General features: G+C 61.1%; 1 protein-coding gene across 1 annotated transcript in view; it reads right to left on the reverse strand.

Moving 5' to 3' along the window:
- Positions 1 to 637: 637 nt before the first annotated feature.
- The window catches only part of LOC144955576 (LIM domain-binding protein 1-like), a gene marked incomplete at its 3' end in the record, with an annotated part of 37,513 nt that continues 23,517 nt past the window's right edge, over positions 638 to 14,633 (reverse strand). The window contains exons 5-8 of the mRNA XM_078885751.1: positions 13,347 to 13,449; positions 11,927 to 12,099; positions 2,406 to 2,528; positions 638 to 725 (exon numbers count right to left, since the gene is read on the reverse strand). Coding sequence (XP_078741877.1) covers positions 638 to 725; positions 2,406 to 2,528; positions 11,927 to 12,099; positions 13,347 to 13,449 — 487 coding nt within the window. The remainder of the gene's footprint in view (positions 726 to 2,405; positions 2,529 to 11,926; positions 12,100 to 13,346; positions 13,450 to 14,633) is intronic.

Raw genomic sequence — 14,633 nt, forward strand, 5'->3', positions numbered from 1 at the left:
CCCACCCACCCACTCACCCACCCACTCACCCACCCACCCACCCACTCACCCACCCACTCACCCACCCATTCACCCACTCACTCACTCACTCACCCACTCACCCACCCACTCACCCACCCACTCACCCACCCACCCTCCCACCCACCCACCCTCCCACCCACCCACCCACTCACCCACCCACCCACCCACTCACCCACCCACTCACCCAACCACTCACCCACCCACCCACTCACCCACTCACCCACCCACCCACTCACTCACCCACTCACCCACCCACTCACTCACCCACCCACTCACCCACTCACTCACTCACCCACCCACTCACTCACTCACTCACCCACCCACCCACTCACCCACCCACCCACTCACCCACCCACTCACCCACTCACTCACTCACTCACCCACTCACTCACTCACTCACCCACCCACTCACCCACCCACCCACTCACATACTCACCCACTCACCCACCCACTCACCCACCCACCCACCCACTCACCCACCCACCCACCCACCCACTCACCCACCCACTCACTCACCCACCCACCCACCCACTCACTCACCCACCCACCCACCCACTCACCCACCCACCCACCCACTCACCCACCCACCCACCCACCCACTCACCCACCCACCCACTCACACGGAGGTAGTTGAGAGTGAAGTTGGTGAGACCCATGCGAGTGATGTTTCTCGTCAGCTGCTCCGATTTCTGCGGCTCCTGGGACTGAGACACGGGGGGGGACACGGGGGGGGGGGGAGACACGGGGGGGGGGGGGGGAGACACGGGGAGAGACACGGGGAGAGACACACGGCGGGAGACACGGGGGGGGGGAGACACGGGAGGGGGGGGAGACACGGGGAGAGACACGGGGGGAGACACGGGGGGGGGGGGAGACACGGGGGGAGACACGGGAAAGACACGGGAGGGGGGGAGACACGGGGGGGGGGGGAGACACGGGGGGGGGGGAGACACGGGGGGGGGGGAGACACGGGGAGAGACAAGGGGGGAGACACGGGGGGGGGGAGACACGGGAGGGGGGGAGACACGGGGAGAGACACGGGGGGAGACACGGGGGGGGGGGAGACACGGGGGGAGACACGGGGGGGGGAGACACGGGAGGGGGGGAGACACGGGGAGAGACACGGGGAGAGACACGGGGGGGGGGGAGACACGGGGGGAGACACGGGGGGGGGAGACACGGGAGGGGGGGAGACACGGGGGGGGGGGAGACACGGGGAGAGACACGGCGGGAGACACGGGGGGGGGAGACACGGGAGGGGGGGAGACACGGGGAGAGACACGGGGGGAGACACGGGGGGGGGGGGAGACACGGGGGGAGACACGGGGGGGGGAGACACGGGAGGGGGGGAGACACGGGGAGAGACACGGGGAGAGACACGGGGGGGGGGGAGACACGGGGGGAGACACGGGGGGGGGAGACACGGGAGGGGGGGAGACACGGGGAGAGACACGGGGAGAGACACGGGAGGGGGGGAGACACGGGGGGGGGGGGAGACACGGGGGAGGGGGAGACACGGGGGGAGGAAACACGGGGAGATTGAAGATGATGCTACTGTTGATGGTAGTGATGGTGATGATGGTGGTGGTGGTAATGATGGTGATGATGGTAATGATGATGGTGATGATGGTAATGATGATGGTGATGATGGTGGTGATGGTGGTGGTGATGATGGTGGTGGTAATGATGGTGATGATGATAATGGTGATGATGGTGGAGATGGTGGTGATGGTGATGATGGTGGTGATGGTGGTGATGATGGTAGTGATGATGGTGATGGTGGTGGTGATGGTGGTGATGATGGTGATGGTGGTGATGATGGTGATGGTGGTGGTGATGGTGGTGGTGGTGGGTGGTGGTGGTTGTAGTGGTGGCAGTTGTGGTGGTGGGGGTGGTGGTGGTGGGGGTGGTGGTGATGGTGGTGATGGTGGTGATGATGGTGGTGGTGGTGAGGGTGGTGGTGATGGTGGTGAGGGTGGTGGTGATGGTGGTGGTGGTGGGTGGTGGTGGTTGTAGTGGTGGCAGTTGTGGTGGTGGGGGTGGTGGTGGTGGTGATGATGGTGGTGATGGTGGTGATGGTGGTGATGATGGTGGTGGTGGTGAGGGTGGTGGTGATGGTGGTGGTGGTGAGGGTGGTGGTGGTGGTGGTGGTGGGAATGGTGGTGGGAATGGTGGTGGTGGTGGTAATGATGGTGGTGATGGTGAGGGTGGTGATGGTGGTGATGGTAGTGATGATGGTGATGGTGGTGGTGAGGTTAGTGCTGGTAGTGGTGGGGGTGGTAGTGGTGGTTGTGGTGGTTGTTGTTGTGGTGGTAGTGGTGGTTGTGGTGGTTGTTGTTGTTGTTGTAGTGGTTGTTGTGGTGGTGGTTGCAGTGGTCACTCACGGCAATGGCGGTGACGCTGCGGGGGATGAACTCGCGATGTTGGCGAATCGCGAATTGCCACGATCGGATGCGCATGAGGTCGTCGAAGGCAAACTCCAGAACCAGGCGGCCCTCTGTGTAGACCTGCCCAGCAGCGGAGAGAAGCACGGTGAGTGGGTGGGTGGGTGAGTGGGTGGGTGGGTGGGTGAGTGGGTGGGTGGGTGAGTGGGTGGGTGGGTGAGTGGGTGGGTGAGTGGGTGAGTGGGTGGGTGGGTGGGTGAGTGGGTGGGTGGGTGAGTGGGTGGGTGGGTGAGTGGGTGGGTGAGTGGGTGGGTGAGTGGGTGGGTGGGTGGGTGGGTGGGTGAGTGAGTGAGTGGGTGGGTGAGTGGGTGGGTGGGTGGGTGAGTGGGTGGGTGGGTGAGTGGGTGGGTGAGTGGGTGGGTGGGTGGGTGAGTGGGTGGGTGGGTGAGTGGGTGGGTGGGTGAGTGGGTGGGTGGGTGAGTGGGTGGGTGGGTGGGTGGGTGAGTGGGTGGGTGAGTGGGTGGGTGGGTGGGTGGGTGAGTGGGTGGGTGGGTGGGTGGGTGAGTGGGTGGGTGGGTGGGTGGGTGGGTGAGTGGGTGGGTGGGTGAGTGGGTGGGTGGGTGGGTGAGTGGGTGGGTGAGTGGGTGGGTGAGTGGGTGGGTGGGTGGGTGGGTGAGTGAGTGGGTGGGTGAGTGGGTGGGTGGGTGGGTGAGTGGGTGGGTGGGTGAGTGGGTGGGTGAGTGGGTGGGTGGGTGGGTGAGTGGGTGGGTGGGTGAGTGGGTGGGTGGGTGAGTGGGTGGGTGGGTGGGTGGGTGAGTGGGTGGGTGAGTGGGTGGGTGGGTGAGTGGGTGGGTGGGTGGGTGAGTGGGTGGGTGGGTGGGTGAGTGGGTGGGTGGGTGGGTGGGTGAGTGGGTGGGTGGGTGGGTGAGTGGGTGGGTGGGTGAGTGGGTGGGTGGGTGGGTGAGTGGGTGGGTGGGTGGGTGGGTGGGTGGGTGAGTGGGTGGGTGGGTGAGTGGGTGGGTGGGTGGGTGGGTGAGTGGGTGGGGTGGGTGGGTGAGTGGGTGGGTGAGTGGGTGGGTGAGTGGGTGGGTGGGTGGGTGGGTGAGTGAGTGAGTGGGTGGGTGAGTGGGTGGGTGGGTGGGTGAGTGGGTGGGTGGGTGAGTGGGTGGGTGAGTGGGTGGGTGGGTGGGTGAGTGGGTGGGTGGGTGAGTGGGTGGGTGAGTCGGTGGGTGGGTGGGTGGGTGAGTGGGTGGGTGAGTGGGTGGGTGGGTGAGTGGGTGGGTGGGTGAGTGGGTGGGTGGGTGGGTGGGTGAGTGGGTGGGTGAGTGGGTGGGTGAGTGGGTGGGTGGGTGGGTGAGTGGGTGGGTGGGTGAGTGGGTGGGTGGGTGGGTGGGTGGGTGGGTGGGTGAGTGGGTGGGTGGGTGGGTGAGTGGGTGAGTGGGTGGGTGGGTGAGTGGGTGGGTGGGTGAGTGGGTGGGTGAGTGGGTGGGTGGGTGGGTGAGTGGGTGGGTGGGTGGGTGAGTGGGTGGGTGGGTGGGTGAGTGGGTGAGTGGGTGAGTGGGTGAGTGGGTGGGTGGGTGAGTGGGTGGGTGGGTGGTTGGGTGAGTGGGTGGGTGGGTGAGTGGGTGGGTGGGTGAGTGGGTGGGTGGGTGAATGGGTGGGTGGGTGGGTGGGTGGGTGAGTGGGTGGGTGGGTGGGTGAGTGGGTGGGTGGGTGAGTGAGTGGGTGGGTGAGTGGGTGAGTGGGTGGGTGAGTGGGTGGGTGGGTGAGTGGGTGGGTGGGTGGGTGGGTGAGTGGGTGAGTGGGTGGGTGGGTGAGTGGGTGGGTGAGTGGGTGGGTGAGTGGGTGGGTGGGTGAGTGGGTGGGTGGGTGAGTGGGTGGGTGAGTGGGTGGGTGGGTGGGTGGGTGAGTGGGTGGGTGGGTGGGTGGGTGAGTGGGTGGGTGGGTGGGTGAGTGGGGTGGGTGGGTGGGTGGGTGGGTGGGTGAGTGAGTGGGTGGGTGGGTGGGTGGGTGAGTGGGTGGGTGGGTGGTGGGTGGGTGGGTGAGTGGGTGGGTGGGTGGGTGGGTGGGTGAGTGGGTGGGTGGGTGAGTGGGTGGGTGGGTGGGTGAGTGGGTGGGTGGGTGAGTGGGTGGGTGAGTGGGTGAGTGGGTGAGTGGGTGGGTGGGTGGGTGGGGGTGGGTGGGTGAGTGGGTGGGTGGGTGGGTGGGTGGGTGGGTGGTGAGTGGGTGGGTGGGTGAGTGGGTGGGTGGGTGAGTGGGTGGGTGGGTGGGTGAGTGGGTGGGTGGGTGAGTGGGTGGGTGAGTGGGTGAGTGGGTGAGTGGGTGGGTGGGTGAGTGACTGAGCGAGTTACTGAGTCACTGAGTCACTGAGTTACTGAGTGACTGGGTGAGTGAGTGAGTGAGTGGGTGGGTGAGTGAGTGAGTGGGTGGGTGGGTGAGTGGGTGAGTGAGTGGGTGGGTGGGTGAGTGAGTGGGTGAGTGGGTGAGTGAGTGAGTGGGTGAGTGGGTGAGTGAGTGGGTGGGTGAGTGGGTGGGTGAGTGGGTGGGTGAGTGGGTGGGTGGGTGGGTGAGTGGGTGAGTGGGTGAGTGGGTGGGTGGGTGAGTGGGTGGGTGGGTGAGTGGGTGGGTGGGTGGGTGGGTGGGTGGGTGAGTGGGTGGGTGGGTGGGTGAGTGGGTGGGTGGGTGGGTGAGTGGGTGAGTGGGTGGGTGAGTGGGTGGGTGAGTGGGTGGGTGAGTGGGTGGGTGAGTGGATGGGTGGGTGAGTGGGTGGGTGAGTGGGTGGGTGAGTGGGTGGGTGAGTGGGTGGGTGAGTGGGTGGGTGAGTGGGTGGGTGGGTGGGTGAGTGGGTGGGTGGGTGGGTGAGTGGGTGGGTGGGTGAGTGGATGGGTGAGTGGGTGAGTGGGTGGGTGGGTGAGTGGGTGGATGGGTGGGTGAGTGGGTGGGTGGGTGAGTGGGTGGGTGGGTGAGTGGGTGGGTGGGTGAGTGGGTGGGTGAGTGGGTGGGTGAGTGGGTGGGTGAGTGGGTGGGTGGGTGAGTGGGTGGGTGGGTGGGTGAGTGGGTGAGTGGGTGGGTGGGTGAGTGAGTGGGTGGGTGGGTGGGTGAGTGGGTGGGTGGGTGGGTGAGTGGGTGGGTGGGTGAGTGGGTGGGTGGGTGAGTGGATGGGTGGGTGAGTGGGTGGGTGAGTGGGTGGGTGAGTGGATGGGTGGGTGAGTGGGTGGGTGGGTGAGTGGGTGGGTGGGTGGTTGGGTGAGTGAGTGGGTGGGTGGGTGAGTGGGTGGGTGGGTGGGTGAGTGAGTGGGTGGGTGAGTGGGTGGGTGGGTGGGTGAGTGGGTGGGTGGGTGAGTGGGTGGGTGGGTGAGTGGGTGAGTGGGTGAGTGGGTGGGTGGGTGGGTGGGTGGGTGGGTGGGTGAGTGGGTGGGTGGGTGGGTGGGTGGTTGGGTGAGTGAGTGGGTGGGTGAGTGAGTGGGTGGGTGGGTGAGTGGGTGGGTGGGTGAGTGGGTGGGTGGGTGGGTGAGTGGGTGGGTGGGTGAGTGGGTGGGTGAGTGGGTGAGTGGGTGAGTGGGTGGGTGGGTGAGTGACTGAGCGAGTTACTGAGTCACTGAGTTACTGAGTGACTGGGTGAGTGAGTGAGTGGGTGGGTGAGTGAGTGAGTGGGTGGGTGAGTGGGTGAGTGAGTGGGTGGGTGGGTGAGTGAGTGGGTGAGTGGGTGAGTGAGTGAGTGGGTGAGTGGGTGAGTGAGTGGGTGGGTGAGTGGGTGGGTGAGTGGGTGGGTGGGTGAGTGGGTGAGTGGGTGAGTGGGTGGGTGGGTGAGTGGGTGGGTGGGTGAGTGGGTGGGTGGGTGGGTGGGTGAGTGGGTGAGTGGGTGGGTGAGTGGGTGGATGGGAGAGTGGGTGGGTGGGTGGGTGGGTGAGTGGGTGGGTGAGTGGGTGGGTGGGTGGGTGGGTGAGTGGGTGAGTGGGTGGGTGAGTGGGTGGGTGAGTGGGTGGGTGAGTGGGTGGGTGAGTGGATGGGTGGGTGAGTGGGTGGGTGAGTGAGTGAGTGAGTGGGTGGGTGAGTGGGTGGGTGAGTGGGTGGGTGGGTGAGTGGGTGGGTGAGTGGGTGGGTGGGTGAGTGGGTGGGTGGGTGAGTGGGTGGGTGGGTGAGTGGATGGGTGAGTGGGTGAGTGGGTGGGTGGGTGAGTGGGTGGATGGGTGAGTGGGTGGGTGGGTGAGTGGGTGGGTGGGTGGGTGGGTGAGTGGGTGGGTGAGTGGGTGGGTGAGTGGGTGGGTGAGTGGGTGGGTGGGTGAGTGGGTGAGTGGGTGGGTGGGTGAGTGGGTGGGTGGGTGAGTGAGTGGGTGGGTGGGTGAGTGGGTGGGTGGGTGGGTGAGTGGGTGGGTGGGTGAGTGGGTGGGTGGGTGAGTGGATGGGTGGGTGAGTGGGTGGGTGAGTGGGTGGGTGAGTGGATGGGTGGGTGAGTGGATGGGTGGGTGAGTGGGTGGGTGGGTGGGTGAGTGGGTGGGTGAGTGGGTGGGTGGGTGGGTGAGTGGGTGGGTGGGTGAGTGGGTGGGTGAGTGGGTGGGTGGGTGAGTGGATGGGTGGGTGAGTGGGTGGGTGAGTGGGTGGGTGAGTGGGTGGGTGAGTGGGTGGGTGGGTGAGTGGGTGGGTGGGTGGGTGGGTGGGTGAGTGAGTGAGTGGGTGGGTGGGTGAGTGGGTGGGTGGGTGAGTGGGTGGGTGGGTGGGTGAGTGAGTGGGTGGGTGGGTGGGTGAGTGGGTGGGTGGGTGAGTGGGTGGGTGGGTGAGTGGGTGGGTGGGTGGGTGGGTGAGTGGGTGGGTGGGTGGGTGGGTGAGTGGGTGGGTGGGTGGGTGGGTGGGTGAGTGGGTGGGTGGGTGGGTGAGTGGGTGGGTGGGTGGGTGAGTGGGTGGGTGAGTGGGTGGGTGGGTGAGTGGGTGGGTGGGTGGGTGGGTGAGTGGGTGGGTGAGTGGGTGGGTGAGTGGGTGAGTGGGTGGGTGAGGGGGTGGGTGAGTGGGTGGGTGAGTGGGTGGGTGGGTGGGTGGGTGAGTGGGTGGGTGGGTGAGTGGGTGGGTGGGTGAGTGAGTGGGTGGGTGGGTGAGTGGGTTGGTGGGTGAGTGGGTGGGTGGGTGGGTGGGTGGGTGGGTGAGTGGGTGGGTGGGTGGGTGAGTGGGTGGGTGGGTGAGTGGGTGGGTGGGTGAGTGGGTGGGTGGGTGGGTGGGTGAGTGGGTGGGTGAGTGGGTGGGTGGGTGAGTGGGTGGGTGGGTGAGTGGGTGAGTGGGTGGGTGGGTGAGTGGGTGGGTGAGTGGGTGGGTGGGTGGGTGGGTGGGTGAGTGGGTGGGTGAGTGGGTGGGTGGGTGAGTGGGTGGGTGAGTGGGTGGGTGAGTGGGTGAGTGGGTGGGTGAGTGAGTGAGTGAGTGGGTGGGTGAGTGAGTGAGTGGGTGAGTGAGTGGGTGGGTGAGTGGGTGAGTGGGTGGGTGGGTGGGTGAGTGAGTGAGTGGGTGAGTGGGTGAGTGGGTGAGTGAGTGGGTGAGTGAGTGGGTGAGTGGGTGAGTGAGTGGGTGAGTGGGTGGGTGGGTGAGTGGGTGACTGAGTGACTGACTGAGTGAGTGAGTTATTGAGTGACTGGGTGAGTGGGTGAGTGGGTGGTGTGGGTGGTGTGTGTGTGGTGGGTGGGGTGTGTGGGGTGTTGACTGACTGAGTGAGTGACTGGGTGAGTGAGTGGGTGAGTGGCTGAGTGAGTGACTGACTGAGACAGTGAGTGGCTGAGTGACTGACTGAGTGGCTGAGTGAGTGACTGAGTGACTGACTGAGTGACTGACTGGGTGAGTGAGTGGGTGAGTGGCTGAGTGACTGACTGAGACAGTGAGTGAGTGACTGACTGAGTGACTAACTGAGTGACTGACTGAGTGTAGACCTGCCCAGCAGCGGAGAGAGCACGGTGAGCGTGGCACAGCCTACCGTGGGGTGGGTGGTGGGTGGGGTGGGTGGGGTGGGTGGGGTGTTGACTGACTGACTGAGTGACTGACTGAGTGACTGAGCGAGCGAGCGACTGACTGAGCGAGCGACTGACTAAGTGACTAACTAACTAACTGACTAACTAACTAACTAACTGACTGAGTCACTAACTAACTGACTAACTAACTGACTAACTAACTGACTGACTGACTAACTAACTAACTGACTGACTGACTGACTAACTAACTGACTAACTGACTGACTAACTAACTGAGCGAGTGACTGACTGACTGAGTGACTGAGCGAGCGAGTGAGCGACTGATTGACTGACTAACTAACTGACTGACTAACTAACTAACTGACTGACTAACTAATTGAGCGAGTGACTGACTGACTGAGTGAGTGACTGAGTGAGCGACTGACTGACTGACTAACTAACTAACTGACTGACTAACTAACTGACTGACTGACTAACTAATTGAGCGAGTGACTGACTGACTGAGTGAGTGACTGAGTGAGCGACTGACTGACTGACTAACTAACTAACTGACTGACTGACTAACTAACTGAGCGAGTGACTGACTGACTGAGTGACTGAGCGAGCGAGTGAGCGACTGATTGACTGACTAACTAACTAACTGACTAACTAACTGACTGACTAACTAATTGAGCGAGTGACTGACTGAGTGAGTGAGTGACTGAGTGAGCGACTGATTGACTGACTAACTAACTGACTGACTAACTAACTGACTGACTAACTAATTGAGCGAGTGACTGACTGAGTGAGTGAGTGACTGAGTGAGCGACTGACTGACTGACTAACTAACTAACTGACTGACTAACTAACTAACTGACTGACTGACTAACTAACTGAGCGAGTGACTGACTGAGCGAGCGAGTGACTGATTGACTGACTAACTAACTAACTGACTAACTAACTAACTGACTAACTAACTGACTAACTAACTAACTGACTAACTAACTGACTAACTAACTAACTAACTAACTGACTAACTAACTGACTGACTAACTAACTAACTAACTAACTAACTGACTGACTAACTAATTGAGCGAGTGACTGACTGACTGAGTGAGTGACTGAGCGAGCGAGCGAGCGACTGACTAACTGACTAACTGACTGACTGACTAACTAACTAACTGACTGACTAACTAATTGAGCGAGTGACTGACTGAGTGAGTGACTGAGTGAGCGACTGACTGAGTGACTAACTAACTGACTGACTGACTGACTAACTGACTGAGTGACTAACTAACTGACTGACTAACTAACTGACTGAGTGACTAACTAACTGACTGACTGACTAACTAACTGACTGAGTGACTAACTAACTGACTGAGTGACTAACTAACTGACTGACTGACTAACTAACTAACTGACTGACTAACTAATTGAGCGAGTGACTGACTGAGTGAGTGAGTGACTGAGCGAGCGAGCGAGCGAGCGACTGACTGACTGACTAACTAACTAACTGACTGACTGAGCGAGTGACTGACTGAGTAACTAACTAACTTACTGACTGAGCGAGCGAGCGAGCGACTGACTGAGCGAGCGACTGACTGACTAACTAACTAACTGACTTACTGAGCGAGCGACTGACTGAGCGAGCGACTGACTGACTAACTAACTAACTGACTTACTGAGCGAGCGAGCGACTGACTGAGCGAGCGACTGACTAACTAACTAACTAACTGACTGACTGAGCGAGCGAGCGAGCGACTGACTGAGCGAGCGACTGACTGACTAACTGACTGAGTGACTAACTAACTGACTGACCTGTGGGAAGAAGGGCTTGCCATGCTGTGCGACCAGTCGCGTGTTCACAGTCCAGGATGACTCTGACTGAGTAACTAACTAACTAACTTACTGACTGAGCGAGCGAGCGAGCGACTGACTGAGCGAGCGACTGACTGACTAACTAACTGACTGAGTGACTAACTAACTGACTAACCTGTGGGAAGAAGGGCTTGCCATGCTGTGCGACCAGTCGCGTGTTCACAGTCCAGGATGACTCTGACTGAGTAACTAACTAACTAACTTACTGACTGAGCGAGCGAGCGAGCGAGCGACTGACTGAGCGAGCGACTGACTGACTAACTAACTGACTGAGTGACTAACTAACTGACTAACCTGTGGGAAGAAGGGCTTGCCATGCTGTGCGACCAGTTGCGTGTTCACAGTCCAGGATGACTCTGACTGAGTAACTAACTAACTAACTTACTGACTGAGCGAGCGAGCGAGCGACTGACTGAGCGAGCGACTGACTGACTAACTAACTGACTGAGTGACTAACTGAGTGACTAACCTGTGGGAAGAAGGGCTTGCCATGCTGTGCGACCAGTCGCGTGTTCACAGTCCAGGATGACTCTGACTGAGTAACTAACTAACTAACTTACTGACTGAGCGAGCGAGCGAGCGACTGACTGAGCGAGCGACTGACTGACTAACTAACTGACTGAGTGACTAACTGAGTGACTAACCTGTGGGAAGAAGGGCTTGCCATGCTGTGCGACCAGTCGCGTGTTCACAGTCCAGGATGACTCTGACTGAGTAACTAACTAACTAACTTACTGACTGAGCGAGCGAGCGAGCGAGCGACTGACTGAGCGAGCGACTGACTGACTAACTAACTGACTGAGTGACTAACTAACTGACTAACCTGTGGGAAGAAGGGCTTGCCATGCTGTGCGACCAGTCGCGTGCTCACAGTCCAGGATGACTCTGACTGAGTAACTAACTAACTAACTTACTGACTGAGTGAGCGAGCGAGCGACTGACTGAGCGAGCGACTGACTGAGCGAGCGACTGACTGACTAACTAACTGACTGAGTGACTAACTAACTTACTGACTGAGCGAGCGAGCGAGCGAGCGACTGACTGAGCGAGCGACTGACTGACTAACTAACTGACTGACTAACTAACTGACTGACTGACTGAGCGAGCGAGCGAGCGACTGACTGAGCGAGCGAGCGAGCGACTGACTGACTAACTAACTGACTGACTGAGCGAGTGACTAACTGAGTGACTAACCTGTGGGAAGAAGGGCTTGCCATGCTGTGCGACCAGTCGCGTGTTCACAGTCCAGGATGACTCTGACTGAGTAACTAACTAACTAACTTACTGACTGAGCGAGCGAGCGAGCGACTGACTGAGCGAGCGACTGACTGACTAACTAACTGACTGAGTGACTAACTAACTGACTAACCTGTGGGAAGAAGGGCTTGCCATGCTGTGCGACCAGTCGCGTGTTCACAGTCCAGGATGACTCTGACTGAGTAACTAACTAACTAACTTACTGACTGAGCGAGCGAGCGAGCGACTGACTGAGCGAGCGACTGACTGACTAACTAACTGACTGAGTGACTAACTAACTGACTAACCTGTGGGAAGAAGGGCTTGCCATGCTGTGCGACCAGTCGCGTGTTCACAGTCCAGGATGACTCTGACTGAGTAACTAACTAACTAACTTACTGACTGAGCGAGCGAGCGAGCGACTGACTGAGCGAGCGACTGACTGACTAACTAACTGACTGAGTGACTAACTAACTGACTGACCTGTGGGAAGAAGGGCTTGCCATGCTGTGCGACCAGAGTCGCGTGCTCACAGTCCAGGATGACCCCCGCCCCGTGGAACGCCTCCTTTGGGTGGCGCAGCGCAAACTGCACGTCCGTCACCCCGCCGTCAAACATGGCGCGGAAGTAGCGCGGGATGAGCGTCCGTCCGATCGCTGGAGACGCACACGGAGGGGAGGGGGGGGGGGGGGGAGGGAGGGGGGGAGGGGGGGGGGGAGGGGGGGGAGGGGGAGGGGAGGGGAGGGGGGGGGAGGGGGGGGGAGGGGGGGAGGGAGGGGAGGGGGGGGAGGGGGGGAGGGGGGGAGGGGGGGAGGGGGGGAGGGAGGGGAGGGGGGGGAGGGGGGGAGGGGGGGAGGGGGGGAGGGGGGGAGGGGGGGAGGGAGGGGGGGAGGGGAGGGGAAGGAGGGGGGGGAGGGGGGGGGAGGGGGAGGAGAGGGGGTAGGGGAGAGAGGGGGAGGGGGGGGAGGAGAGGGAGGGAGGAGGGGGCAGTAGGGGGAGGGAGGGGGGGGAGGGGAGGGGGGAGGAGAGGGGGTAGGGGAGAGAGGGGGAGAGAGGGGGAGGGGTGGGGGGAGGGGGAGGGAGGGGGGAGGGGGAGGGAGGGGGGAGGAGGAGGGGAGGGGGGGAGGGGAGGGGGGGAGGGGGAGGGAGGGTTGAGTCTCTAGTAGATTGTGGGAGCGCGAGTTGGTGATTGTGAATGGCGTCGTGACAGTGTGAGTGAGGAAATGAGTGGGTGGGTGGGTGAACCACCCACCCACCCACTCACCCACCCACTCACCCACCCACACACTCACCCACCCACACACTCACCCACCCACACACTCACCCACCCACACACTCACCCACCCACACACTCACCCACCCACCCACCCACCCACTCACCCACCCACTCACTCACCCACCCACCCACCCACCCACTCACCCACCCACCCACCCACTCACCCACCCACCCACCCACTCACCCACCCACCCACTCACCCACCCACCCACTCACCCACCCACCCACCCACTCACCCACCCACCCACCCACTCACCCACCCACCCACCCACTCACCCACCCACCCACCCACTCACCCACCCACCCACCCACTCACCCACCCACCCACCCACTCACCCACCCACCCACCCACCCACTCACACCACCCACCCACCCACTCACCCACACACCCCACACTCACCCACTCACTCACCCACCACCACCCACTCACCCACTCACCCTCACCCACTCACCCACCCACTCACACCACCTCACCCACCCACCCACCCACCCACTCACCCACCCACTCACCCCACTCACCACCCACCCACCCACTCACCCACCCACCCACTCACCCCCACCCACTCACCCACCCACCCACTCACCCACCCACCCACCCACTCACCCACCCACCCACCCCCTACTCACTGTATCTCTTGGGACCGTCCTCCAGGCAGAAGGAGACGCTGAGGGTGGCATCGTCCTCAAAGAACTCCGTCACAAACGCGTCCCACCACACGTTGTCACTCTCCTACGTAGACACACGCAGACACGCACACACACAGACACACACACAGACACGCACACACACAGACACGCACACACACAGACACGCACACACACAGACACACACACACACAGACACACACACAGACACGCACACACACAGACACGCACACACACAGACACGCACACAGACACACACACACAGACACACACACACAGACACACACACAGACACACACACACACACAGACACACACACAGACACACACACAGACACACACACACACAGACACACACACACAGACACACAACAACAACCGCCATTCGCCACTAAGTGGCGGTGACGTCACCACGACGCTTGTGCCAGGCCATGTGCACCTTGAGGCTGCCACGTGAAGTGTCGAACGCCCGCTGGCAGGTGGTCACGGGGCAGACCCAGCAGGTGCCACGGGTCGACTGGCCGAGATGACCGAGATGACCGAGATGACCGAGATGACCGAGATGACCGAGATGACCGAGATGACCGAGATGACCGAGATGACCGAGATGACCGAGATGACCGAGATGACCGAGATGACCGAGATGACCGAGGTGACTGAGATGACCGAGATGACCGAGATGACTGAGATGACCGAGATGACTGAGATGACCGAGATGACCGAGATGACTGAGATGACTGAGATGACTGAGATGACCGAGATGACTGAGATGACTGAGATGACTGAGATGACTGGCTGATGCACCACCTGTGCCCCCTACTGTGCCAACTTGCTGTGCTTTAGCCACACACACAGTTAGACACACACACACATGTCTAACTGTGTCTCTGTGTCTCTGCGTGTGTCTCTGTGTCTCTCTGTGTGTCTGTCTCTCTGTGTGTCTGTGTCTCTCTGTGTGTGTCTCTCTGCGTGTCTCTGTGTGTCTCTCTCTGTGTGTCTCTGTACTTCTGTGTGTGTCTCTGTGTGTGTCTCTGTGTCTCTGTGTGTGTCTCTGTGTGTGTCTCTGCGTGTGTGTCTCTGCGTGTCTCTCTCTGCGTGTCTCTCTGTGTCTCTCTGTGTATGTCTCTGTACCTCTGTGTGTGTCTCTGTGTCTCTGTACCTCAGTATGTCTCTGTGTGTGTCTCTGTGTGTCTCTGTGTGTGTCTCTGTGTGTCTCTGTGTGTGTCTCTGTGTGTCTCTGCGTGTGTCTCTGCGTGTGTCTCTGCGTGTG

The sequence above is a fragment of the Lampetra fluviatilis genome, unplaced genomic scaffold, assembly GCF_964198595.1.
Source record: "Lampetra fluviatilis unplaced genomic scaffold, kcLamFluv1.1 SCAFFOLD_393, whole genome shotgun sequence".
NCBI classification, from domain to species: domain Eukaryota; kingdom Metazoa; phylum Chordata; class Hyperoartia; order Petromyzontiformes; family Petromyzontidae; genus Lampetra; species Lampetra fluviatilis.